Source organism: Bacillus rossius, assembly GCF_032445375.1.
Source record: "Bacillus rossius redtenbacheri isolate Brsri chromosome 9 unlocalized genomic scaffold, Brsri_v3 Brsri_v3_scf9_1, whole genome shotgun sequence".
NCBI lineage: Eukaryota > Metazoa > Arthropoda > Insecta > Phasmatodea > Bacillidae > Bacillus > Bacillus rossius.
This window is the reverse complement of record NW_026962012.1, coordinates 22,056,381-22,082,882: the sequence shown is the minus strand read 5'-3', so window position 1 is coordinate 22,082,882 and position 26,502 is coordinate 22,056,381. Positions and strand designations below refer to the sequence as shown.

The 26,502-nt window shown below is 40.0% G+C and overlaps 1 protein-coding gene across 1 annotated transcript in view; it reads right to left on the bottom strand.

Moving 5' to 3' along the window:
• The window catches only part of LOC134542623 (protein vav), a 196,101-nt gene that overhangs the window by 13,705 nt on the left and 155,894 nt on the right, over positions 1-26,502 (bottom strand). Inside the window, exons 12-13 of the mRNA XM_063387022.1 lie at positions 18,816-18,933; positions 3,531-3,682 (exon numbers count right to left, since the gene is read on the bottom strand). Coding sequence (XP_063243092.1) covers positions 3,531-3,682; positions 18,816-18,933 — 270 coding nt within the window. The remainder of the gene's footprint in view (positions 1-3,530; positions 3,683-18,815; positions 18,934-26,502) is intronic.

Here is a 26,502-nt window from a genome sequence, read left to right as displayed (position 1 = left end):
CCTGGTGACCTTGCTCTATTAGTTTTATTTAACCACATCTCGCTGGTCCTTGATCAGTAGGGACCCCAGAAAATGGTAAATAACACTGGCTCATTTCGGTGTAAAAAATTGACAAAAGCGGTGTAAAAAAATGACAAAAGCGGTGCAAAAAATCGGTGTAAAAAAAGCAAGTGGTGCAAAAAATCGGTGTAAAAATAAGCAATCGGTAGAGACCCCAAAAATGGTGAAAAAATTATGCCATTGGCGGTGTAAAATAACCTCATAGCAGATAGGCACTACAAAGTAGCAGACTCTGCCTTACATCGGCCCACTTTGTCTGTTGTTTCATCACACAAGAATACAATCTGTTAGTCTTCTACAGCGTGCCTTACTGCTTCCTTATTTGCCTGGCCAATTTTTGGGACATAAGTTTCCAAGATGGCAAATCACCTGCACCTAAAATGTATACATAACTTACAATATACTTATAAATAGGTAGCATTCATAAGGTTATCGCTGAAAATATTAAGGGGCTAATTTACTCAAAACAATTCTAAGCCAAACCTAACCTAATCTGTTCGAGATTACTGCTGGATTACAGAGTCAAACCATCAATCAATCAGTCAGTCAAAAATATCTTGTGGTGTGCTCACCATTTCACAATGCGATCCATCGTATTTATGTGTTAGTTAATCTGAGGTACTTGCATATTTATTTGAAGTAAAGGTAAGTTGGGCCTAAAGGTAAGTTAATCGATAATATTGTAGGCCTACATATGCTTATTAACTTTTATTAGAGGGGAAAACATTTCTAAATAAATAAGGCTAACCTTCTTCAACATGGGTGTTACACCATTCCCTCATAGCTGGATGATCAGCTTTTTCCAAAGGAATGTTAACTTACAGCATCATATTAACAAAATCAGAAACAAATTCTTGTTTTCTGCACTTTCAAGCTTGTTTGCTTTATTCACGCTGTCGCCTATCGAGATTTGTTTAGACACGGTAGAATTTTCTTGACAAAATAATTGTCTTTTCTGTTTTATTTTGTGTGCATCATTTGCCACATGCTTTTTGCACGTGTTTTTGTATGTCCTATCAACCCGCACGTTGCAGAACTTGCACATAATATTTTGTCCCGCTGATCAAAAATATAAAATCCATCCGATTTCATCCATCTTTCGCGTCAAAGTTTTCGGCATCTTAGTCATAAATTCAATTGTATCACAAAACTTACAAAATGTGGACGGTATTTGTAAACACTCATAGATATGTGCACGCAAAAATGACTGCCATCTTAGCTCCATGCAATTAAATTAGGTTAGGAAAATCGACACCAGTGCGCCTTGCGGCAGAAACGACCATTATTCAACACGAAAACTGTGGACAGTCAATTTTGTTATGTTGGTAGTGCGCATATCGATTGTTGACATTTGTTACATTTAGTTTTCATTTGCGTTGGCAATATTTACTGCTTGAAACAGAGTAATAAAAATACATGGATTTCAGTAACGTGTCAAAACGAAGATAATATCAGGGCATTAGTCTTTCAGTCTATGTTTATTTCACGCCTATGTTTATGATGGCGTAAATAAATTGAACTTGCGACATAAGGGCATTATTTTGTGCGTAAAAGCGTGAATTTCGCGCGAAAATGCGTGAATTTCGTGCGAAAATGCGTGAATTTTGCGACTATGTCGAAATCAAAGGAAAGTCGCAAAATTTGTTTAAAGTATCAAATTTTCGCGTTATTTCGTGAATTTCGCGCTTCACCATTTTTCGGGGTCTCTATTGATCAGTTGTGTTGCCATAATGACACTAGGCCAATGTTTCCATGGTTGAAATGTGTTCGTGGTAATGCGTGACCCTGTCTGTTTTAATCACTAGTAAAGGGAACTACAAAAAAAAACAGTTGGTTGAATTTTAAAGTTTAAATAACAGATAAACAAATTTAAAAAACCAAGAAAATCTTCATATTACAAAGTTTACAAGCATGTTAGAGAAAAAAAATCTAGAAGGACTTCAAAGGACATAATCTAAGCACTTTATTATTTATTTTTTTTTTATTTATAGTTGCGTTCCGTCGACCATGAATGAGCAATTGCTCAATGGTGTAGAACATGTCAGTATATACAATACAATACAAAATAAAAATTAAATCCATAACATAGTAAGATAAAAGTTATAAACAATATCATGATTAAATACACATATCACAATTAAAAGGGTATAGCATACATGTATTATACACATATAATATTAAAGTGTCCGTACACAAAGATATTTTAAACATAAACACACAAATATACACATAACATAACTATTATATATATATATATACATATATATATATATATATATATATATATATATATATATATATATATATATATACAATTCAGATGTTAACACACAAGTTATGATTATCAATACAATTTAAAAATTCATCAACAGAATAAAATGTTTTTGAGATGAGATATTCTTTTAATTTATATTTAAAATTTTTACTTTTACTTTTACATAGTTGTTTTAAAGTTAATGGAAGATTATTAAATAACTTCAAAGCAGTATTATATATGCCTTTCTGCTGTAAAGTAGTTCTTGCCCGAGTTATATGCAAGTCATCACATTTTTTAGTTTCGTATGGATGTATTGCTGAATTTGGCTTAAAAATATTCAGATTTTTATTTAAAAACACTAAAACTGAAAAGATATATTGACTTGGCAATGGGAGAATACATAGTTTATTAAAAAGTGGTTTGCATGAATCTCTTTGCTTGCTATTACAAATAATCCTTATGGCTTTTTTTTTGTATTATAAAGACTTTAATAGCTTCCGAGCTATTTCCCCATGAAATTATACCATATTGCATTAGTGAGTGAAAATACCCGAAGTACATTAATTTCATAACCTCAACATCAACTTTCCCAACCATACAGCGAAGAGCAAAACATGCAGATGTTAGTTTATTACATAATACCTCTATGTTCTTTTTCCAATTTATTTTTTCATCAATTATTAATCCCAGAAATTTCGCATAATGAGACTGATGTAGATTTTTATTTAAACAAGAAATATTAATATCTTCATACATTTGGTTTCTTGTTATGAAGTTAACAAAATTTGTTTTATCAAAATTTAAAGTTAATTTATTAGACTTAAACCAAGAAATCATTAGTTTGAGTACATTTTCAGATTCCTCAATTAACTGGGTGCGAGACAGGTTTTGTATTATGATACTAGTATCATCTGCAAACAGAATAGCAGAAGCTCTTACATCAAGCATATGTGGTAAGTCATTAACATAAAAAAGAAAGAGCAAGGGACCTAATACCGATCCTTGAGGCACACCATGCTCTATACAACCTGACTTCATAGACTAGCAGACTGTTACTGTGCACCACATAGCTGAGTTGAAGATAGGGCTATGTACAGTCAATAATGGAAAATGCACCATTGTAAACACAGGGAAGCTGAACATGATATGTAAATCTGAACATTTCGTAGGTATGTTTATCAGTGATTCGTCGCAAGTACAAGAAGACACTCACCAGAGGTGGTCGCGCAGACTGGGGTCGGGGCAGCTGTAGGGGGGCGGGTCCTGGCGCGGGGGGCGCGGAGGGGGCAGCGGGGCCCCGCACCGACCAGAGTACTCTATGCACAGCTTGTGGACTGCGATGTCACACTTCTGGCAGCGGTAGCCCTGCGCAGCAACGCACCTCACGCTACAACCTGGCTGCCCTTACACTTTGTATATCTACTCATGTATAGGTGTGTAACTTTGTAAAGTTATTTATTTATGTTGCTGTACTTTACTTTCAATTTTGTTCTTAGGTTATGACAGAACACGAGTAATTACATAAATACACATACTATATATATTACTTTATACACAATCAAAATGTGATAGCTTAAATATTGAAAACAGAATATGCCATTATGTAAAAAAATTGTTTGTATGATCAAAATGTTTTGTTAAATTATAACTTTACAATTTCACCTGAGAAAATATATATAGCTTGAGTTTTAATGCATAAACATTCCAATTGTATTTTGTGCCATTTAATTTTTTTATTGAATGTAGTTACATTTATTTTGCAAATAAAAAATATTATTTTATTTGGCAAAAAAGGAAAGTTAGTTTGAGAAACAAATTACTGATTGTGGCAAAATTTATTTAATTTCAATTATAACTCCCAATGAACCTGAAAGTGTACTGAAATAATTTAATTTATCGTAAAACTTAAATTCTTGTTTTGAATCCACAAAATTCTTAGAAACAAACAATTACAAGTATAGAAATACAACAACACATGTCAGAATCAAACGGTATGAATTTAGCTCCATAAATTTTTTGTCAGGAATATTAAAAAACAACAATGCAGCTAATATTAAAAAATTCAAAATAAATAATGCACTAGATTTAAAAATTCACCAACCAAAATAAAAACATGTTTATCATAATATCTGAGTTACAAAATACATAATAATAGTTTTTATATAGAAGATATATTTCAGTTGTAATAGATTTAAAAAAAAAAGCATTTAAAACTTAATGTTTTCTATTATTAGAAATATTATTTAACCTGTAAACATAATTCCTGGCTCTGTTATTTACTACATGCGTTACTGCCATGATCTGAAACTAGCGCATGCTAGGAAGTGCGAAGTAAACTAGCCCTGAGAGCTGCAGGCTTCTCTCCAGAGTTACTGCTGACACGCCTGACATGCGGAACGGTGGAATACAAACAACTCGGGCGGCATCGGAAATAAATATACACTGAAGGAAGCGAATAGCTATTGAGGAAAGAAAGAAATATTATTAATTCATTGCATTACTAATTAATTGTACTGGATTTAATGTTACCCAAGTGTTATTGCCATTGTGCACGCATGGAAATAAAAAATTAAAAAGTTCTAACATTGCAAGACCCCTGCCCTCATAGCTAAATATTGTCACGTCTCACTTTAAGGGGGGGGGGGGGGGAGGGGGTGGTTTCTCTTCTTAAAAAAAGATGTAGCTCAGATAAATTATAAACACAAAACATTAACTAGCCATAGAGCGTTTCACTGAGGATTGATCTTAGTAGGTGTATTCTTATACAAGAATAGAAAATCAGGATACTGAGAAAAATAAGATAAACCTAAAAACAATAGAACACATAACATTTATTGATAACCATTAAATAATTAGCGTTGACCAATGATGTGGCATCATCCACGTCCTCTACAATCCTTAAATTAAATACGCAGAAAGAAATAACATTCTGAGTAGGATTCCATTATTAGAACTAACACATTAACATTATTTATTCTTATCATTTCCCCCAGGCCACCTAGTGATACCAAACGTCATTAGTTTTCCACAACTTCATTATAAAAATTATCAAGAACATTATCTACCTCGAAACGGACTTTAAAAATTATTTAGTTTAAGTCTATAACGTCATCATAAACATGAAAAGACAAGGATCTTGATACAAACAAATTACCGAGTATTATACTTGAAAATAAAAAGGAAACCGTAGTGCTCAACTCCTTACACGTTAATAACACAAAGTCTTTAAAACAAATGATTTAAGAGAGCAACTAATACACCAAACGAGAATTTTAAAGTTAACTACGAAAAAACATGAAGTTGCGGAAGGCTAAGAGTCCGGCATCACTCAGACGCCATTTCGATTGCACTCACCTAACCATTACCACGTCGCCGCACGGCCGGGCAGCATAAAAGCCTTCCACAGGATTACAACCACGCGAAAACATTTTACATCTCTTTGAAACCATTTGCTTGGCTGCAAAACCCCTACGGGAAAAACATCCTGACGGGAAGTTTTCCTGTGTTTTCCAAACACGTAAAGTTATTACAACAAGCCGGCCGCGTGCCTTGCCACGCCGGGATGTCCACGTAGTCAGAAAACTGGCCACCAGGTTGCGACACTGCCTGTGCACTGCAAGTGCGCACAACCTCGTTCTCAGCTGGCCTCAAAAGAACGGTAAACAAGTCTGTGCCGTGTTTCTCTGGAACTGCAGCAAACAACGTGTCAGCTGGCCTGGCTGAAACGCGGTCACGCCTGCGTCCCCAGACAAATACGTGCAAGACTCGCACTCTTCCAGCCCCGCGGAGACCCAAATTTCAACAAAGGTGTTACACCATCTGAGAGTGAGGGAAACCAAGTCCCGAACTAAATAAAAGAATTAAAATTGTATTTCCAACAAATAAAATAATTAAATAAATTAATGATAATTTTGAGCCACGTGACAATATTTTTCTTTTTAAACTATTTTTATGAATGTAAACATTTCTTAAAAAGTCTCAATAAGAGTATTTTTACCGTTTTTTTAAAATATATTTTAGGGTTGATATTTTTCACTTGCTGTGTGTTTTAAGAATGTACCTTGTATTTTAACAGACATTTTCAATCATTACTATTTTTTAGGTAATTATTTACAAATAAGTCACTGTACTAGATTTTTGCCTGTTTTGGCCTACTCTTTTAGGTTTTTCTAAATAACTTTAATTTTGTAAGGTAGTTTGTATTGTGATTGCTGGTACATAAGGTTCTAGAACAATAGATTTGGTGTGGAATGTATTAGAGAGAGGCATAAGAGGCCTGTAAGTGCGAGTGAGAAAGAAACAGTGATTCCCCGCCAACAGAGATAAAAGCTGGGATTCACCAGTGGTCGTGGGAACTGTGTAATAACTGCTGTCTCACGGTGTGGGAGAGAGAAGGAAAATGTAAAGTCCCTGGCTCTGTGTGTAGAAAACTGTTTTCAAGGTGTGTTCTGTATTCCTATTGGCTTGTGATGTGTAGTGTGAATGAAGCGTGCGTGTTGTGCCGCCAATTTAGATTTTCGGCCCTATTTTCAAAAATTTTCAATTTTTTTTAATCTGAATTTTACGTATTAAATTTGCGACTCAATTTAATTTTTCCCCCCTCAGTGTACACTCTCACCTAAAGTTTGTTATAGCAGTGGCCCTGCCAAGTTCCCAAGCCTAAGACCCCCCCCCCCCCCCACCTGCATTCTCGCCGACGCCTGCTAAACTCAGCAGGGCGATTAAAATTTTCCTCGCCTAGTCACACGCCTCCCCTCTGTCATTTCGATCCCCTCTCGTGACAGGAACTGCTGCCATCGACAATCTCTCACGACGAGCTCAGATCCGAGTAGCAGCATGACATGAGCACCTTTTGTCATGCGCGCCTCATGTCCCACCCGACGATAGCATAACGTCTCCTCGCGAACGGCCGTCGTTTCTCCAGACAGTGAAGTTTCCCCATCCCCCCCCACCCCTCCATGTTTTCTCAGAAGCAGCCCGAGAACTCTGAACGGGCATTCTCCTGGGCACGCCCCGCCAGACTCTTCGGGGCCATTTGCTAGCGCCAAACGACTCACCCGTGCCATCTAGGGGCACTGTTTTGAACTAAATTACCCCCGAACGCCTGTAAGTAGGCTTCCCGCTCGTCCCAGAGCCATCGGCTAACCCTTAGTTTCTCGTGTCACCTACCTAGAGAGCAGCACCGCCCGACCAACAGAACTTACCCACCCCTTTTTTTTATAATTTCTTTTAGCCCCTTCGAGCGACCCCCACCAAGGCGTCTTCGGCCAATCAGCTAATTTTCCCTTCCCCTCGAGTCCCAGCTTCCCTGGGCTAGCCGATGTTACCTCGTGCCACTTAGGGAATTGAGGAGAGTTTTTCTTGAGCTCTCGTCGCGAACGGTCGTCTTAGAGACTTGGCTCCCGCCAATTCGTCGGTTTTTCTTCTTTTGCTGTCGGAGAGCTCCAACAAAGTCTAGGCATGTGATTACCAGAGTTTCGGGAGTAGTCCCGTCTCTTTTTTCTAGTTAGCTAGTTGGTTTTTTATTATTGTTTACATCACCGTAGTAATCTAGTTATGTTCGCTTACGCGACCCGCGTCCGCGAGTGCCATCCCGTGGACCGTTTTCTTCGGAATTCACCCTCAGCAGAATGGTGAGTGTAAACAAAAGCGCCAAACTCTATAATTCTCGGACCATCCCCTTTTGTATCCTCCCTTTGTAATTTTTTACATTTTCTAAACTCTGTGACCTATTTCTTGGTTGCAGAGGGTGCAAAGTCCCAAGTTCCAAAGTTCCGGGTTCCAAATCTCCGGAGTACCACCCTCCCAACCTCTTGGAGTTCGGCTCCAACTTCGCGGAGCCCCTGAAAATCGCCAGCCTTCTCCGGTGACCGGGAAGCTATTGCATCTCAACGACATTTTCGGCAATAAGTCCTGATCATGCTTGTGGTACAGTACATTCTTATTTCTCCCGACCCCCTCGTCATGGCCAGTCTTCGGTGAACTTTTAATATTGTTAAAATAACAGAACTGATTTTACGAAGGTTTTATTATAAGACAAAAGACTACGCAAAAATTATTATTAACCTCTGTCTATGTTTTTTTTCTAGAGGGGCCCCTGAATTAGTAAATTGAATCTGTCTAATATTATTATGTATTGACATTGTAAAGTTATAATATGTTCGAAATTCAGAAAATACCAACTACAGAAATAGTTCTTTTAAAATTCTAACTTTAACAAATAAACAAGGGAATATGGCACAATCACCCATGTTGTATTTTTTTATCTAGTTGTTAATTTTTTTATTAATATTAACGATCCACAGTGTTCTCTAAGGTTTACTTGAGGAACACCATTTGGACTTTCCGTTTCTCCCTTGTGCCCTCTGGATTTTTCAACGAACATTTGTGTGGCTATAAGCGGCTTCCAGGACTATAAATAAAGGTACTACCCAATGGCACAAGCACAAAGGGGGGTTCAGAAAGTGGTAGCAGAGCATGGTTTTTAGAAGCATACTTTATAAGCATAGTTTAAGAAAAAAAAATTTAATTTAAATTAATAAATTTTTGCCAGGGTATATTTTAAATAGAACATAAAGAGAGTTCAAGAAGTGATAGCAGTAACTTTAGTTTATATAATTTATCGGATCTGTAATAACGTAATTTTGCATCAAAACTGTGTTTATTGTGGTCATTGCTATTATTTTGGCTAAATTACAAATACTTTCAAACTAAATGATAATAAGTGTAAACAGTTTTTTTTAAAATAATTTTTAACTTTAGTTTATAGTATTGTAAACGTTGACTAGCCAATTAACGCGTATTTTTATATCTATTTTACTATAGTAAGTCTTTTGCATGAAAATTTACACTCATCATTAGAATTCTTTTATCTCCCTTTTATTAATGAGTATGTGTACGTATAGTCCGGTATTTTTTTTACGGACCATAGAGTGTTCGCCATGTTGAATATGGCCGCTGCACATCAATAGACAGGCGAGTGTTTCCTCGCGCCTCCCAGCTGACCTCCCCACCCACTCCGTTTCGCGGCCAGTGTTCGGCTGCGCGCACGTGTGTTATCAGTTAAACGTGCCTCCACTACGGCCTTCCTCTCTCCCCCCCCCCCCTCACACCCCCGCAACCCAAACAGCGACGGGCGCGGTGTCGACTTATCTAATCAGCGCGCACGCCCGCCGAGCGAGAGGAACCTCCCCTCCCTTGTTGATTAAAGGTCATTACTCCTGACAAACGTAATTTTTGCGTTACAATTTGTGGGTTTAGAATCTGTGCGACCAGGGTGGCGACCAGAAAGAAAAAATAATAAGGCTCCTTGTGAGTTACTAGTATAAGTTAAGTTAAGAGTGTTTTTATGTTTAGTAAGTAAGCCTAGGGTAAGGTTCAAGGTCATTGTGAGCAGACGCTCACTCCTTCTTAAGCCTTCTGTGGTTTAAGGGTACACTAAATTTGATTTTCACTATGATTACTCCAGAGTATCTTTTGAAAGACGAGGTGATCCACGAGTTAGCGCTTCGTGGGCAGTCCACTTCAGGAGACGCCCAAGAGCTGAGAAAAAGACTCAGGTCTTGCCAACCACAAACACAACACTCACTTCTAAATTTGAACTTAGACCCTCTTAGTGAATTTACTGTCACCACCAGTAAATTCCAAGATATTGCAGCATTTGCAAATGTAGTGTCCACCGAAACAAACAAACCCCACATACTAAGAATGATCGCCCGACTCGATCACGTTGCCAGCAGGCTAGCCAACCTGGTAATATTGTCAAGAGGGAAACTAAATGGGGTTTATCAAAAGGAAATAGACAAATGTCGTCAGCAGATCCCTAATCTCCGATTCAAGTTGAGAACTAGACTCAATGCTCTACAAAACACAAGCCTCGAGGCGACTGGGTTAGTTCCCGACATCCAGACACAAGGGTCTGAAGTGAACACACCACCCCTCGAAGAGATTAAAACTGACACACAACGAGCACAAACACAGACCACTCAGGGCGCTTCATTACCAGTCTCCCCTCCACTCCTCCCTGCATCACCTTTTCCAGTTTCATTTTCCACAAATCAACTTCCTAGTCCACCCACATTCACTACTGTCAGTCAGCCATCCACCCACGTGTGGTTTCCACCCGGGACGGTCATCAGACCAATACCGCAGACTGTTACCAAGGTCACTTACACCAGACCTCCTCCAGAATACTCCACATACCCTTACCAATCTGTGTGTTTTCCACCCACCTCAGGAGCCATTTTCAATCCATACCATCAATTCACATCCCCCTTCTCATCACTTCAAACCACCCCTGAACATCACCCCTCCCCCTTGGCATTTAGCATCCCAATCACACCCTCAGCACAGCCAGTCACATCCACCTCGACAGAAATAAGGGCACAAACAACTGTCATGCCAACCATTCCAATACCCGATCCACAAATACCACAGGTCAGTCCCTCAACCACATACCTTCCACTCGCCCCTGCCGCCCCTCTTCCGCGACACAACCTCCACCCCCCTTTGTCTAATGAACAACCAGCGACTACACAGCACCAACCACCAACATCAGAACCTCAAGGCCATAGTTCGCATTTCTACAGCAAAATTCCCCACCAAGCCGAAAGGCTACTAAATAATCTACCTGAAACCAATGGTTTGGACCCAAAGAAATTAATTGAATTTCTACGACAACTTATTAGGTTGCACCAAAAATGCAACATACCAACGAGGGAACTTTTCGAATTAGTTTTCCCCCTTACACAGCCGCCCTTGAGTGAAAGAACCTCGGTGGCCATTGAAAATAATTTAACTTTTGATCAATACCATGCAGATGTAATAAGTTTTTTTATTCCTGCCAGGATGCTCACGAATCTCAGGCTTGACTGGTATAATAGATTACAACACAGGAATGAGCCTTTGTCCAGGTACATCGCCGACATTAAAGAAGCGGCCCTAGTTCTTCGTTTAGGAGTCACAGAGAATGAAATCGTATCAAATATTCTTGATGGCATTAATCCTGCCGAAAGGTCACGAGCGGTCTTCCAGACCCGACCACAGAACTTTGCCGAGCTGGACAGACTGTGTATTCATGCTACCAATGTAGAATTTGCCGATTACCAAAGGAACCGCTATCCAGATTTCCCGGCTAATCATCCCATTTTCTCGACCTCCCAAAACTCCAACAAGGGAAGCACGAACACTAACAATCACCCTAAATCACAGCCTCACAGTAATCACCAGGGAAATTATAGGCAACAGCAGGGAAACATACCATTTTGTGAATACTGTAAGAGATCCGGACATGTAATTGAACAATGTTACAGCAAAAACAAACAGCCTTTTCACTACCAACACAAACCAAAAAACATGTAGGTAGGTGGCCAGAAAGTTTTCTTTCTGTGCCACCAAATAAACAAACTGATTGGCATAACTCAGTCAATGAAAATCGCCACCCTCCAGGCGAAAACAAGACAAAACGAAAACGCAAAAAGAAACAAAAAATTTCCAAAAAACCGTCCAATTCAAAACTAACCTATAACCAACAGACAAACACATTGGCAACTAAGTCTAAAAACATAAAAAAATTATAATGAGCCTACAGAGTACTGTAAACACTGCATCAATCCAAAACAAGACAAGAGGACCTGTCATAATATTTTTGCAAATTTACCTACAGTTTTACCTTATGCCAAAACCTTAATTGGCAACCACGAAACTCCAGGACTGATCGACACAGGCTCAGTCCGAAGTTTCATTTCTGGGCATCTGTTTGAAGTTTTACAGAAAGAAAAAGTAATTCACAAAACTGAACCAGTTAATATCCAATGTGTGACTGCATCAGAGCAGCCATTAAAAGTGAACACAATCGCCTTACTTAAAATTAAAATCGACTTATTCTCCTGGACTTTCCCATTTCTAGTTGCACAGGATCTAGCAACAGATCTTATTTTTGGATCAGACTTCATAGCCAAAACAGGATTGATAATTGATTTGCAAGCAAGAAATTTTAAGTTTAAATTTAATAAACAAGTTAATATCTCTTTTGACTCGCCGGGAACAAAATGTCAGGGTAAGGTTAAAGCCATTCGCACAAGTGTCAAAGATGGAAATGAATCATATTTGGACCATCTTACACCAGCTCAACAAACAGAGGTACAAAATTTATGTAACTGTTTTTCTGATGTTTTGACAGAAAAATTAGGACGTACCCACCTTATTGAATATGAAATTAAACTTTTGGACAAAACGCCAGTGAGATGTCACCCTTATCAGTTGTTAGGACCCAAAATGCAAATTATGCGAGAACACATCCAGGACTTACTTGATAAGGATGTGATTGAGCCTTCAACTTCTAGTTATTCGTCACCTGCTTTCTTGGTTCCCAAAGGTCAAGGTCACCGCCTAGATTATCGACTATCGATTAGCCAATCAGAAGATAGACGTTGAACAAATTCCACTCCCTGACCTCAATTCAGCTTGTCATTGGTTTAGTAAGGCCAAATATTTTAGTGTTTTTGACCTAAATTCAGCTTACCACCAAATACCTTTAACTCCTCAATCCAAACACATCACCGGGTTCTGTGTACCCTGGAACCTATATCAGTATAAAGTAGTCCCTTTTGGAATAGCTACTGGCGCACAAGTCTTAACTCGCCTCCTTGATCAAGTTTTCGGCGATCTTAAATTTAAATTTGTATTCAACTACTTAGACGATGTTGTGGTCTATTCAGAGTCCTTTGAGGAACACATAACTCATTTGACTCAAGTCCTGGAACGATTACGCCATGCTGGCTTAACTGTAAACACAAAAAAGGTGAAATTCGCTGTCCCTGAAATCTCATTTTTGGGCCATATTATTTCAAGTAAAGGAGTAACGATTGATCCAAGCCGCACACAGGCTATCGTAGATTTTCAGCCGCCTAAAGACACTGAAGGCATTTCAAGATTTATTGGCATGGTTAATTTTTATTCCAAATTTATTCCTAATTTTGCGGAACAGGCAGCTCCACTCAACGCCCTGAGAAAGAAAAATTCAGCATTTAAGTGGGGCCCAGAACAGGACAAAGCATTTAATTACTTGAAACAGGCAATCATCAGCCCACCAGTGCTCCGAATGGCAGATTTTACTAAGCCATTTATTCTCCAAACCGATGCATCCAGCGTAGCTTTGGGAGTAGTATTGTCCCAAGACTTTGATGGACACAGACAACCGATTGCTTTCGCCTCGCGCACTCTGACTCATCAAGAAAAGAAGTCTTCATCCGTTTACGAACTCGAGTGCCTAGCTGTCGTTTTTGGAATAGATAAATTTAGGCAGTATCTTGAACACAAAGAGTTTTTGTTAGAAACCGATAATCAGGCCCTTGCTTGGCTTTTGGCCCACCCCAAACAATTAGGCAAACTTGGCAGATGGATTGCAAAAATTTCATCACTAAAGTTCACCATTCGGCATATTCGAGGTTCACAAAATATAGTAGCTGATACTCTTTCTCGAATGTTCGAGAACCCCTCCAACTCTAATCTTCAGGAGGAACCTACGATTTCGTGTCAGGCACTTCTCACCGATTTACCTTTAGCTTTCTCGGATTTGCAGAGTCATCAAAACTCAGACTCCTACCTATCACAAATTATTCAAGACATGAAATCAAATTCACCTCCAAAATACTATAAATTTTCAAAAGGACTGTTGTACAGGCGCACAAAACAAAGCAAAACATTCAAAATTGTCCTCCCTCAAAACCTAAGAGACATGGTATTTAGGTATTATCATACCTCACCGATTGGAGCACATCTGGGCACCTACAAAACAATTGAACGCATACGTCGCCATTTTAGCTGGGACGGAATGCACAAGGACATTGCTGAGAGAATAAAATTGTGCAAATTATGTGCACTGAGCAAACCCGCTCAGAAAACACGATTCGGATTCCTTACTTCTGATGTGGCCGAAAGACCAATGCAAAAATTATTTATAGATTTTGTGGGACCTTTCCCCTGATCTAAAATTGGACATTCCATGCTTCTTGTAGGCATAGATGCCTTCTCCAAATTCGTCTGGCTCATTCCACTCAGGAGAGCTACAGCAGAAACTACAATAAGAGCATTGCAAAACAATATCTTCAAGATATCTGGTCTACCCTCTATCATTGTATCAGATAACGCATCCCTATTCACATCCAGACAATTCAAAAATATGTGCTTCTCACATGGCATTCAACATGTGACCACCTCCCCGTATTATCCACAGCCTTCTCATGCGGAACGTTTCAATCGGAACCTCCGGTCTGCTTTAATAGCATATCATGCGAACTCGCAGGATAAGTGGGATACCAACCTTGTATGGTTACAGATGGCATTTAATTATGCTCGTCACGAAGGACATAAAACAACACCATTCGAACTCATGTTCACTTACAGACCCAACAACCCGCTCTCAAATCTCTGGTCCTTAAATGATCTTCTGCCAGACGACCCACGTGATATAAAGGAAGTTTGGAGGCGTGCTCAGAAAAATTTAAACCTGGCCCATGAAACCAGTAAGAAAAGGTACAATAAGGGACGTGCTGACAATCCCTTTAGAATAAACGATTTGGTGTTGTGTAAATCACACACACAAAGCAAGGCGATCGATAAGAGATCAGCCAAACTCGCCTACCGTTGGAGTGGTCCTTGGCAAATCCAACGTTTTCTAACACCAGTAACAGTCGCCTTAGCCGACCCCAGTTCTGGTGCCTTCTTTACTCGTGCGCATATTTCGCACCTGAAGAAAGTGCATCCTAACCTGAAGTAGGTGCCTCCTTCTTCCCTTTTTACTCCGAACCAAGGAGCTAAAGTCAAAATTTGGCATGCCTCACTCAACACGTGCTGTTGAGTCTGAACACAAATCCTAGGTCCTAGTTATAAGAAAAAAAAAACCATGGTACTAGTTTGTAAGAGTGCTGGCACAAATTGTAAGTGTATTAATGCAGTAAAGTTTACATGTATGTTAGGATAAGATGTCTAGATTAAAGTGGCGCCACTTAGTTCTTAAGTTTGTTTATGAAGTGTTATCATGTGTGTTAAGTATTAAGGAGACCGTTTATTGTTAGTAGTTTATGTTAGTCGATTCTGGTACAGGGTAAGTCGGTCAGTTCTCTTGACCATTTGCTTACTTCTGGTCGCTTGCCCTGGCTCCGCCTTTCAGCGGGGGAGTATGTGCCGCCAATTTAGATTTTCGGCCCTATTTTCAAAAATTTTCAATTTTTTTTAATCTGAATTTTACGTATTAAATTTGTGACTCAATTTAATTTTTCCCCCCCTCAGTGTACACTCTCACCTAAAGTTTGTTATAGCAGTGGCCCCGCCAAGTTCCCAAGCCTAAGTCCCCCCCCCCCCCCCCCACACATTCTCGCCGACGCCTGCTAAACTCAGCAGGGCGATTCAAATTTTCCTCGCCTAGCCACACGTCTCCCGTCTGTCATTTCGATCCCCTCTCGTGACAGGAACTGCTGCCATCGACAATCTCTCACGACGAGCTCAGATCCGAGTAGCAGCATGACATGAGCACCTTTTGTCATGCGCGCCTCATGTCCCACCCGACGTTAGCATAACGTCTCCTCGCGAACGGCCGTCGTTTCTCACAGACAGTGCAGTTTCCCCATCCCCCCCCCCCACCCCTCCATGTTTTCTCAGAAGCAGCCCGAGAACTCTGAACGGGCATTCTCCTGGGCACGCCCCGCCAGACTCTTCGGGGCCATTTGCTAGCGCCAAACGACTCACCCGTGCCATCTAGGGGCACTGTTTTGAACTAAATTACCCCCGAACGCCTGTAAGTAGGCTTCCCGCTCGTCCCGGAGTCGTCGGCTAACCCTTAGTTTCTCGTGTCACCTACCTAGAGAGCAGCACCGCCCGACCAACAGAACTTACCCCCCCCTTTTTTTTATAATTTCTTTTAGCCCCTTCGAGCGACCCCCACCAAGGCGTCTTCGGCCAATCAGCTAATTTTCCCTTCCCCTCGAGTCCCAGCTTCCCTGGGCTAGCCGATGTTACCTCGTGCCACTTAGGGAATTGAGGAGAGTTTTTCTTGAGCTCTCGTCGCGAACGGTCGTCTTAGAGACTTGGCTCCCGCCAATTCGTCGGTTTTTCTTCTTTTGCTGTCGGAGAGCTCCAACAAAGTCTAGGCATGTGATTACCAGAGTTTCGGGAGTAGTCCCGTCTCTTTTTTCTAGTTAGCTAGTTGGTTTTTTATTATTGTTTACATCACCGTAGTAATCTAGTTATGTTCGCTTACGCGACCCGCGTCCGCGAGTGCCATCCCGTGGACCGTTTTCTTCGGAATTCACCCTCAGCAGAATGGTGAGTGTAAACAAAAGCTCCAAACTCTATAATTCTCGGACCATCCCCTTTTGTATCCTCCCTTGTAATTTTTTACATTTTCTAAACTCTGTGACCTATTTATTGGTTGCAGAGGGTGCAAAGTCCCAAGTTCCAAAGTTCCGGGTTCCAAATCTCCGGAGTACCACCCTCCCAACCTCTTGGAGTTCGGCTCCAACTTCGCGGAGCCCCTGAAAATCGCCAGCCTTCTCCGGTGACCGGGAAGCTATTGCATCTCAACGACATTTTCGGCAATAAGTCCTGATCATGCTTGTGGTACAGTACATTCTTATTTCTCCCGACCCCCTCGTCATGGCCAGTCTTCGGTGAACTTTTAATATTGTTAAAATAACAGAACTGATTTTATAAGGTTTTATTATAAGACAAAAGACTACGCAAAAATTATTATTAACCTCTGTCTATGTTTTTTTTCTAGAGGGGCCCCTGAATTAGTAAATTGAATCTGTCTAATATTATTATGTATTGACATTGTAAAGTTATAATATGTTCGAAATTCAGAAAATACCAACTACAGAAATAGTTCTTTTAATATTCTAACTTTAACAAATAAACAAGGGAATATGGCACAATCACCCATGTTGTATTTTTTTATCTAGTTGTTAATTTTTTTTATTAATATTAACAATCCACAGTGTTCTCTAAGGTTTACTTGAGGAACACCATTTGGACTTTCCGTTTCTCCCTTGTGCCCTCTGGATTTTTCAACGAACATTTGTGTGGCTATAAGCGGCTTCCAGGACTATAAATAAAGGTACTACCCAATGGCACAAGCACAAAGGGGGGTTCAGTGTGATTGGTTGGTGAGGTCATGTGACTTCTCCTCCCTGCGTGGAGGAGACGGCATGAGTTCACCAGTCGTCCGTCGATCGTTGCACCAGTAGGGCGCGTTCGGTCGCTTCTCGCAAAAATATGTAGAAGAATTAGCAGGATAGAAAATTTAACGTTGGTGGTCAGAGCCATGCCAAGTTTTAAGTTAACCTAATTTTTTTTATTTCATTCGGACATTAATTAGAAATTGTGATCACCTTCGTCGGCGTCTGGCTTGTGGCGAAATTCATTTTCGCTGGGTGCGGTCATGTTTGAGGCCGCACCGATTTCATGTACTTACAGTAAGATGTTACTGAAGGACTTAATCTACGTTATTTGTTCGTTAATCTTCATCGCCCGAGCTGCGAGCAATTCTCGACAGGCGGATGTACGAATGGAATGAGTGAGCAACATATTGAAAGTGATTGGATTCATCTGTGCAACATTCTACTTTGAAAAATAAAACAAAAACTACAATCGGTACTTAACATTTTTTTATTTTTGTATGTAACAAACCGTTATAAAGTCAAAAATCGTTTATGTTCTTTGGAAGTGAAATATGCCACAGTTCACCCGCAAAACAGGTAATTTGCTCTCGGATAATCAGGTCTACTGTAGTCGCTTAAGAAACGACATCACCTAAGTGATATTTTTTTGAAGATTAGTTTTTTGTTTCTCACAAAGTGAATTCGCCAAAAATCCAACAGAATGCAATGCTATAGTCTTTTTTTTCTAACACCGGAAATCATTTAGTTCCAGCATGGCGCATAAAGTTTCTAAACTCTTCTGAAAAATTTTCTTTTGTCACATAGGCAGTGTCATTTCTTAAGTGACAATATATTTTGCTGCCTTGCCTTAATGCAGGGGGTGTACTAGGGGCCTCTGGAACTGTTTGCTGCCTGCTTGTTCACATTTCCATGGAGCCACATTGTTGGCCTGATATTCATTATATCATATTAACATATGCGTATACATTTTGAGGCAGACGGCAGTTGGTACTTATATATGAACATTAAATGCTTTGAGTGCTGCTAAATAGTCTCTCCTCTATACAATTCGTGTTTCTTTCAGTGATGACCGCCAGATATAACAGAAAGGATATTTGTGTTATTCTCGTCTTGCACGGTAACCCGCCGTTTGTCCCAGTGTGGAGCTCTACGATGAGAGCCACGTTTACACTGTAGGCTTCACTATCATTAATGATTCACATTAAAAAAAATTGTTAAAATAGTTAATTATTTAAAATAAATTCTCTAAATTTCTATTGTGGTAATTTTAAAAAGTGATGTAGAAGTTGTGAAGACAGGAGGTGTGGAGCAGCACAACTCACCTGCAAGATGAGACCTTTCAGGAACTTGCTGCAGTGGTGACAGATCACTGGGCGGTCAAACGAGTGCATGAGGAACTTGTGATCTGTTTTCTTCATGCCCGGAGGTTCCATGTTGTCCCTGCACATGGACAGACTTCGTGTGAACATGTAGTTGCCACACAAGCTGCTAATACACAGTTTGTGACACTAACAAAGTACTTTTGTTACAAGAAAACATGAAATATTTTGTATAATTTAAGAAATGAAACTGTATTTTACAAGACCAATCTTTTTAAGTAATAAAATTAAATCAAATTAAGCAAGTACTTTAAAATCAACAGTTTATAAATGTAGAACAACAATTAGAGATCTCAAAATATATGCTTTAAAACCACAAACTTTTAAAGTAAGGTAGATACAGTAAATTACCGATATACTGCACTCTCTCAAGTAAATCAATATTTTGGTATTTCAAACCCAATAAATGTGATTGAGTCATTTCTCATTTCATAGTAAAAGTAATTACCAAAAATTCAAAGTAATTTATCATGCCAAGTCTTACCGAAATGTAATTAAAGGCACTTTTTATAGTGTTCATCAAGTTATCACCCCAAATAATTTTATTACGATAGTGTAACAAAAAAAGTGGCATGATACTTTATACCAATAAAATTTGCTAAAAAATGAGTTTAAATGAAACAGTGTAGCAAATATGTCTAATACATGAACAATTCAAATAAGAATAATAATAAAAAAATATAACTTCATATAATAAAATTCTGTGAAGCAAAAGAAATTTTAGGATTTAAAAAGTTTTCCAAGTTTACAGATGAGAAAATCTTTAGTACGCATTAATCTTCGCAAAACTAATTTTAATTATAAAGGTATTTAAATTTAACAAAATGCCAAAGGCTAACCAAATAAGTGAATGTATTTACATACCATTCTTAAACAATTAAGGCTGAATAACTGAAATCCTTTAAGAAAGTTTAAGGCAGTTATTATAAAGGATAAAACTAAAACTTTTGTACATTTTCCCCCCATTAATTACAACTGAAATTTTCTAATTCAAACCTATGGGTTTATATTTTGTAGATGATTTAAAATTGTAAAATTGTCACTGGTCTACTGAATTCACAAAGGAATCAATGGAATAATACACAAATCATTGGGACACATAGTCTCAGTGAGCTCTAATTAAAAAAATGGATAAAATACTGCGTAAACAAATCATAAATCTTCAAGGACTTTAGGATTTACCAAACATTGAGAGAAAATAGATAAAATTGCTATCACCACGAATGCCCGTAGGAATGATTAGGAAGGAACAAGTGGACAAATACACCTGGAACACAAACTGCCCTGACGATCGAGCTAATGGTAGGAAGTTTTTGAGTGGCAACTGTAAAATGAAAGACCACCGCAATAGTTGGCAGGACTTGTGGTGAAAGTGACAATTATTATGTGCAAGCGGCTACTAACAAGTAAACTGATTTGTCATAAATTATAACACAAAGGAACACAAAAAAGTTTAAAATAATGAAACTGAACTGTTTATGAGTGTACCAGAGTTCCGCAAATTTGAAATGATCAGCACAAATTTATTTTTCACCTAAAACCCCTAAGGTAAAATTTGTTAGCCCATTGTTCATCCTGATCAAATCTTTTCTACTCAAGTCCCGCGACGTTTCCTCAGCACTGCACCCGAGAACCCAGTGTGATTAGCCATCATTTTCCTTCCCGCCTCAGGCCACGAACACGACCAGTCAGTGTCGGACTTTGTGACAGAGAGTGATTTTCTCAGCATCCTCCCACGGCAGCCCACTTTCCAGAGCTGAGCTCCCGGCGAGCCTAAATCAAGGTCTTCACACTGGCCGGCGAAAGGCCTTCATCAGCTCGCGGCGAAAATGGCAATCGCTTAACTTTGGTTCCACGACCTCTACCGGCTGCCACTAGTTCCCTCTAAGCCTGACAGAGCACCAACCCACTGGCCCCATAAGAGCCTGGCATACGCTAGTCCCTCGTGGGGGACTTTTGTGAACTAACCCCGAGTCTGTTTCACCTGACGGACTGCGCTGCCTGTCGTAGCACAAGTCACCTCCGATGCCCCTTAAGTTTGGCTACCAGCCAACTTTGTTTATTTTTTTTTGGTTGGCGGCCAATCAGAGGCCAGTTCCCCACTCCCTAGGCCTCTGGGCCCCAGAGCCCATGTTTTAACTACATGTAGCCCTATAGTGTGATTGATTCGTCCTTCTGTCGTCACCGTGGTCGCATCTCTCAGGCGCTTCTCGCCCGCGACTCTAATTGGAAGCAGTCTACCACGACTAACTTTTGGAATGTGATTCTTAAATTTCTTTTTATTTCTATATAGCTGGTCACTTTGGTTTGTATTACTGGGTAATCTCGTAGCATGACTCGCGCATGCCTACCATGAGCTATCGTGCAGCTCCGAAGGGAGTGATTTTCATCATTCCACCCCCAGAATGGTAAGTGGAAAATTCTACGCCTTTTTGCCTATAGTTTGCTCTTTACTTAACTTTTGCCCTGACTTCTTGATTATACAGTTGCTAATCAACATAATTTCTATTCTTCACCACTGGATTCCATTTTTTTTTGTACCAGTGGGGTCTTAGAATTGGTCCAAGAATCGGTTACAGAATTAGTCCAAGAAATGGTGCAAGAGTTCTGGGTTTTCTTCGACTCAAGCCCATCGCAAAATTCAACTAAATTTACACCTTTCTCTCTGGAATGGACATGAATTCTACGCGCAGGGTGGCCATTCTTCTGGGATAATAAAATTCCTGGTTTTTACCAGGTTTTTTCAAGGGTGGTTTTTATCAATATTTGCATACAATTTGCATTTTTGTTACACAAAGCACACACAATATGATGTTTTATTGGTGTTAAAAAATAGACAACTTAAATATAGGCTTCAAAATTAAATCAATGAACTTGCTTAAAACAAACCTACCACCAACAAAAAAATTTATAATCTCACATACCCAAAATTAAACAACAGTACTGTATAGCCTAGGTATTACAATTAATTAGATAATAAGTACCTAGCCCTATATATAACACAACCATTAAAACAATTTAATATTTGCCGAAGTCAACTTATTTACACAAAATATGCATACCTTTTACTGTTTTTTCATTGCAATTTCCGCTTCAATTAATGCAGCCATATTTGCTTCATCAGCAAGTAGTTTGGCCTTTTTTGCCTCCAGTTCCTTGATATCCAAAACCTTTAGTTTCTTGTCTTGAGCTTTGGTAATTTCTTCTTTTGTTCTTTTTTTCTTCAGTTCTAAATGTTCTTTGTATCTTGAATGAGCATTTTTACAAGAATGGATGAGACTTTTATCTATCAGAAGATTATTTCTACTGCCCAGAACTGACACATAATCATATACTTGTCGCAAAGCTATTAAGTTTTCTTCAAGCTGATTTTCTACAACACACTCAGCACTGATTGAAAAGCCCCTCTCTACAGATGCATTATCGTAAGATAAGATAAGCACAATTTTTACAAGTGACTGCATCTGCATTTTATTGGCAACACTGCTGTCAGGAAACACGAGGGGCAGTGATGATGCCAGAGATACAGCGCTTTTGCCGCATCTTCATTAAGCAAATATTTTGTCATACCTGAAACTTCTGGATTTGATTGTGACGCATCTGATGTACTTGGACATGGCACAGACGAACTACCTGCTGTTGTAGAAATCAAAAATGTTTCTCTTTTCTTCACAAAATAATCCAGTGGCAAATTATTTTTCTTACTTGACACCAAACGCACATGTTTTGCCCTTCTTGCGTGGCTGGCTAATGCTGTTCTTCCCATGCTACCGATATTGATTTTAACATTACACAAATTGCAAATGGCGTTTGTCCTGCACTTTCGATCTTTCTCCACCCATTCAAAATCTTCCGTATATTTGTCATTGTATGTGGTGACTGAACTCTTTGACATTTTGATAGTCTGCGCAAATTTCATGTTAGATTAAAAAATTCAAAACAATGTCCAGCACAACTAAACTTTTAAAAAACTCGAGAAAAGTATCAGTGATACCGTGACGCAACAACATGAGCGCAAAGCAATATATATATATATAAATATAAATATAAAACTAGTGCTACCAACATGCCATGCGAGAAATTACTACCACCCTACAACAACATTTTCAGCCAAAATGCTGTTGCTTTTGAATTAAGAAACATAATAAGTATGGAAGTCTGAATTGTTAACGGTTTCTTACGTACTGCAAAAGTTTTTAAAAGCAATATGAACAAATTAACTTTCACAAAATATAGCTCACGAGCACACTGTTGTGCTTCGACGGGTGGTGAACGTGCTCACGTTCAAGTTTCTCCATCATACGCTTTTAACAGCCGTATGTTATTGCGGTCGTTACTTCATAAAAAAAATTCCCAGTTCTAAGATAAATTCCTGGTTGATTTCAGGTATTCCTGGTTTTTTTTTAAAGAAATCCTGGCTATTTCCCGCATTTCCCGGTTGGCTGGCCACCCTGACGCGTCTCTCCCACTTCTAGTCACCGCCAGTGAACAGTCAACGGTCAGATGCTGTTAAATCAAAATATACATAGTCCCACTCTGGTTGGGCCAACAAATTAGTTAAATTATATGTGTTAGTTTATGTGAAAGCTTGATTATGTCAAAGGAAACTGTTAAGTTTGTACACTTAATAATATATTTGTAATCAGGGCCCCAGTAATTTTGATTTGTATAATTTTGTAATACCTGAAACTGTCAAAAAAAAAGTAATTAAAATCATAACTAACAATAAAAAGGGTAAGCTTTAAGCTAACATCATCATCATTTTTTTTTTTTATTTCTTCAAATATGATCCACTTACTACTTCCTATAGCGAGAAGGAAGTTATTGAGTATACTGTAGTGTCTTTCGCCCACTCAGAGCAGCTTCAAGGGCTTTTATAACAACACTACACAAGGGCAGTATGACCAGGGACAAGGCAGGAGTGGCTCCAAGGCTCACGTCCCTAGGTGGGAGACAATATGGGTGGCCTTAAGAAACTGATATTATTGAATATAGGGAAATTTAATCTTTAATCTGATTATTTGTTGTCCTGAGATTTATTTTATTATATTTTTATTTTATTAAAAATATTACTTTCGCATGTTTTTAAAATATTGCTAATCATGTAACTAATGTACTAAGCAAAGTGAAAATGGTTGTGAACGAAATGCACAATTTTTTTTTTTTAAATTGAGAAAATATTATTTAAAACAAAAGACCAGATATAAAGATATGCCAAGTTTCTATAAAGGTAATTAGTAATAGGGAAATGTGGTCTATAAAAACACATGAAAAGCTATCACAAAACTTTACTGAAACTTTCTTTGCCACAATATAGAAAATTTGCACAAAAACCATTTCCTATGTTCGTGATGACATTTTGTGTCATTTATTCTCATGTCTTTATGAGTAAGGTTAAATAAATTCTGAATACACAAAAGACTGCTTATATAAGGGCATAATGAAGTTTGTTCTTTATAACACATATTGTATGTTGCTGACTGTCATGAGAAGAGAATGTGTTTAGCTCTTAGTCTATAGTTCATACATTTTAATGGTGGCTATACTCATTTGTAATAGCAAAAATTTCATGAAATATTATATTTTTTCCTAAACCCGATCCTTATTTAATATTGGAAGATGAATAAAGTCTGAGGGAAATTCAACTGTGATTGGAAAATTAGTCATCAGTGATTGTAAGATTTTGACCATTGCCAGCATTAGTCCAACTGAATGTTGTAATTTGAGGAATCTATTGGAATAGACAATTGGCATTACCCAGGTGTGGACAATCCTATCAAGAGACATACCACTGTACATTTAATTCTACGTCCTTTGGGAAGTTGCGAATATATCATAGATATTGTTCTGTTTGCTCCACGTCCTGTCAGCAACGACGCGACGACCTCCAGCAGTGGTGTGTTCATGTACTGAAGAGGAGTGACCAGGGCAGGGCCCCGTTGCTAGAAGTCATCATGCCCCCCCCCCAGATTGTTCTGTTTGCTCCACGTCCTGTCAGCAACGACGCGACGACCTCCAGCAGTGGTGTGTTCATGTACTGAAGAGGAGTGACCAGGGCAGGGCCCCGTTGCTAGAAGTCATCATGCCCCCCCCAGATTGTTCTGTTTGCTCCACGTCCTGTCAGCAACGACGCGACGACCTCCAGCAGTGGTGTGTTCATGTACTGAAGAGGAGTGACCAGGACAGGGCCCCGTTGCTAGAAGTCATCATGCCCCCCCCCCCAGATTGTTCTGTTTGCTCCACGTCCTGTCAGCAACGACGCGACGACCTCCAGCAGTGGTGTGTTCATGTACTGAAGAGGAGTGACCAGGACAGGGCCCCGTTGCTAGAAGTCATCATGCCCCCCCCCCCCAGATTGTTCTGTTTGCTCCACGTCCTGTCAGCAACGACGCGACGACCTCCAGCAGTGGTGTGTTCATGTACTGAAGAGGAGTGACCAGGACAGGGCCCCGTTGCTAGAAGTCATCATGCCCCCCCCAGATTGTTTGTTTGCTCCACGTCCTGTCAGCAACGACGCGACGACCTCCAGCAGTGGTGTGTTCATGTACTGAAGAGGAGTGACCAGGACAGGGCCCCGTTGCTAGAAGTCATCATGCCCCCCCCAGATTGTTCTGTTTGCTCCACGTCCTGTCAGCAACGACGCGACGACCTCCAGCAGTGGTGTGTTCATGTACTGAAGAGGAGTGACCAGGACAGGGCCCCGTTGCTAGAAGTCATCATGCCCCCCCAGATTGTTCTGTTTGCTCCACGTCCTGTCAGCAACGACGCGACGACCTCCAGCAGTGGTGTGTTCATGTACTGAAGAGGAGTGACCAGGACAGGGCCCCGTTGCTAGAAGTCATCATGCCCCCCCCAGATTGTTCTGTTTGCTCCACGTCCTGTCAGCAACGACGCGACGACCTCCAGCAGTGGTGTGTTCATGTACTGAAGAGGAGTGACCAGGACAGGGCCCCGTTGCTAGAAGTCATCATGCCCCCCCCCCCCCCCCCAGATTGTTCTGTTTGCTCCACGTCCTGTCAGCAACGACGCGACGACCTCCAGCAGTGGTGTGTTCATGTACTGAAGAGGAGTGACCAGGACAGGGCCCCGTTGCTAGAAGTCATCATGCCCCCCCCCCCCAGATTGTTCTGTTTGCTCCACGTCCTGTCAGCAACGACGCGACGACCTCCAGCAGTGGTGTGTTCATGTACTGAAGAGAGTGACCAGGACAGGGCCCCGTTGCTAGAAGTCATCATGCCCCCCCCCCAGATTGTTCTGTTTGCTCCACGTCCTGTCAGCAACGACGCGACGACCTCCAGCAGTGGTGTGTTCATGTACTGAAGAGGAGTGACCAGGACAGGGCCCCGTTGCTAGAAGTCATCATGCCCCCCCCCCCCAGATTGTTCTGTTTGCTCCACGTCCTGTCAGCAACGACGCGACGATCTCCAGCAGTGGTGTGTTCATGTACTGAAGAGGAGTGACCAGGACAGGGCCCCGTTGCTAGAAGTCATCATGCCCCCCCCCCAGATTGTTCTGTTTGCTCCACGTCCTGTCAGCAACGACGCGACGACCTCCAGCAGTGGTGTGTTCATGTACTGAAGAGGAGTGACCAGGACAGGGCCCCGTTGCTAGAAGTCATCATGCCCCCCCC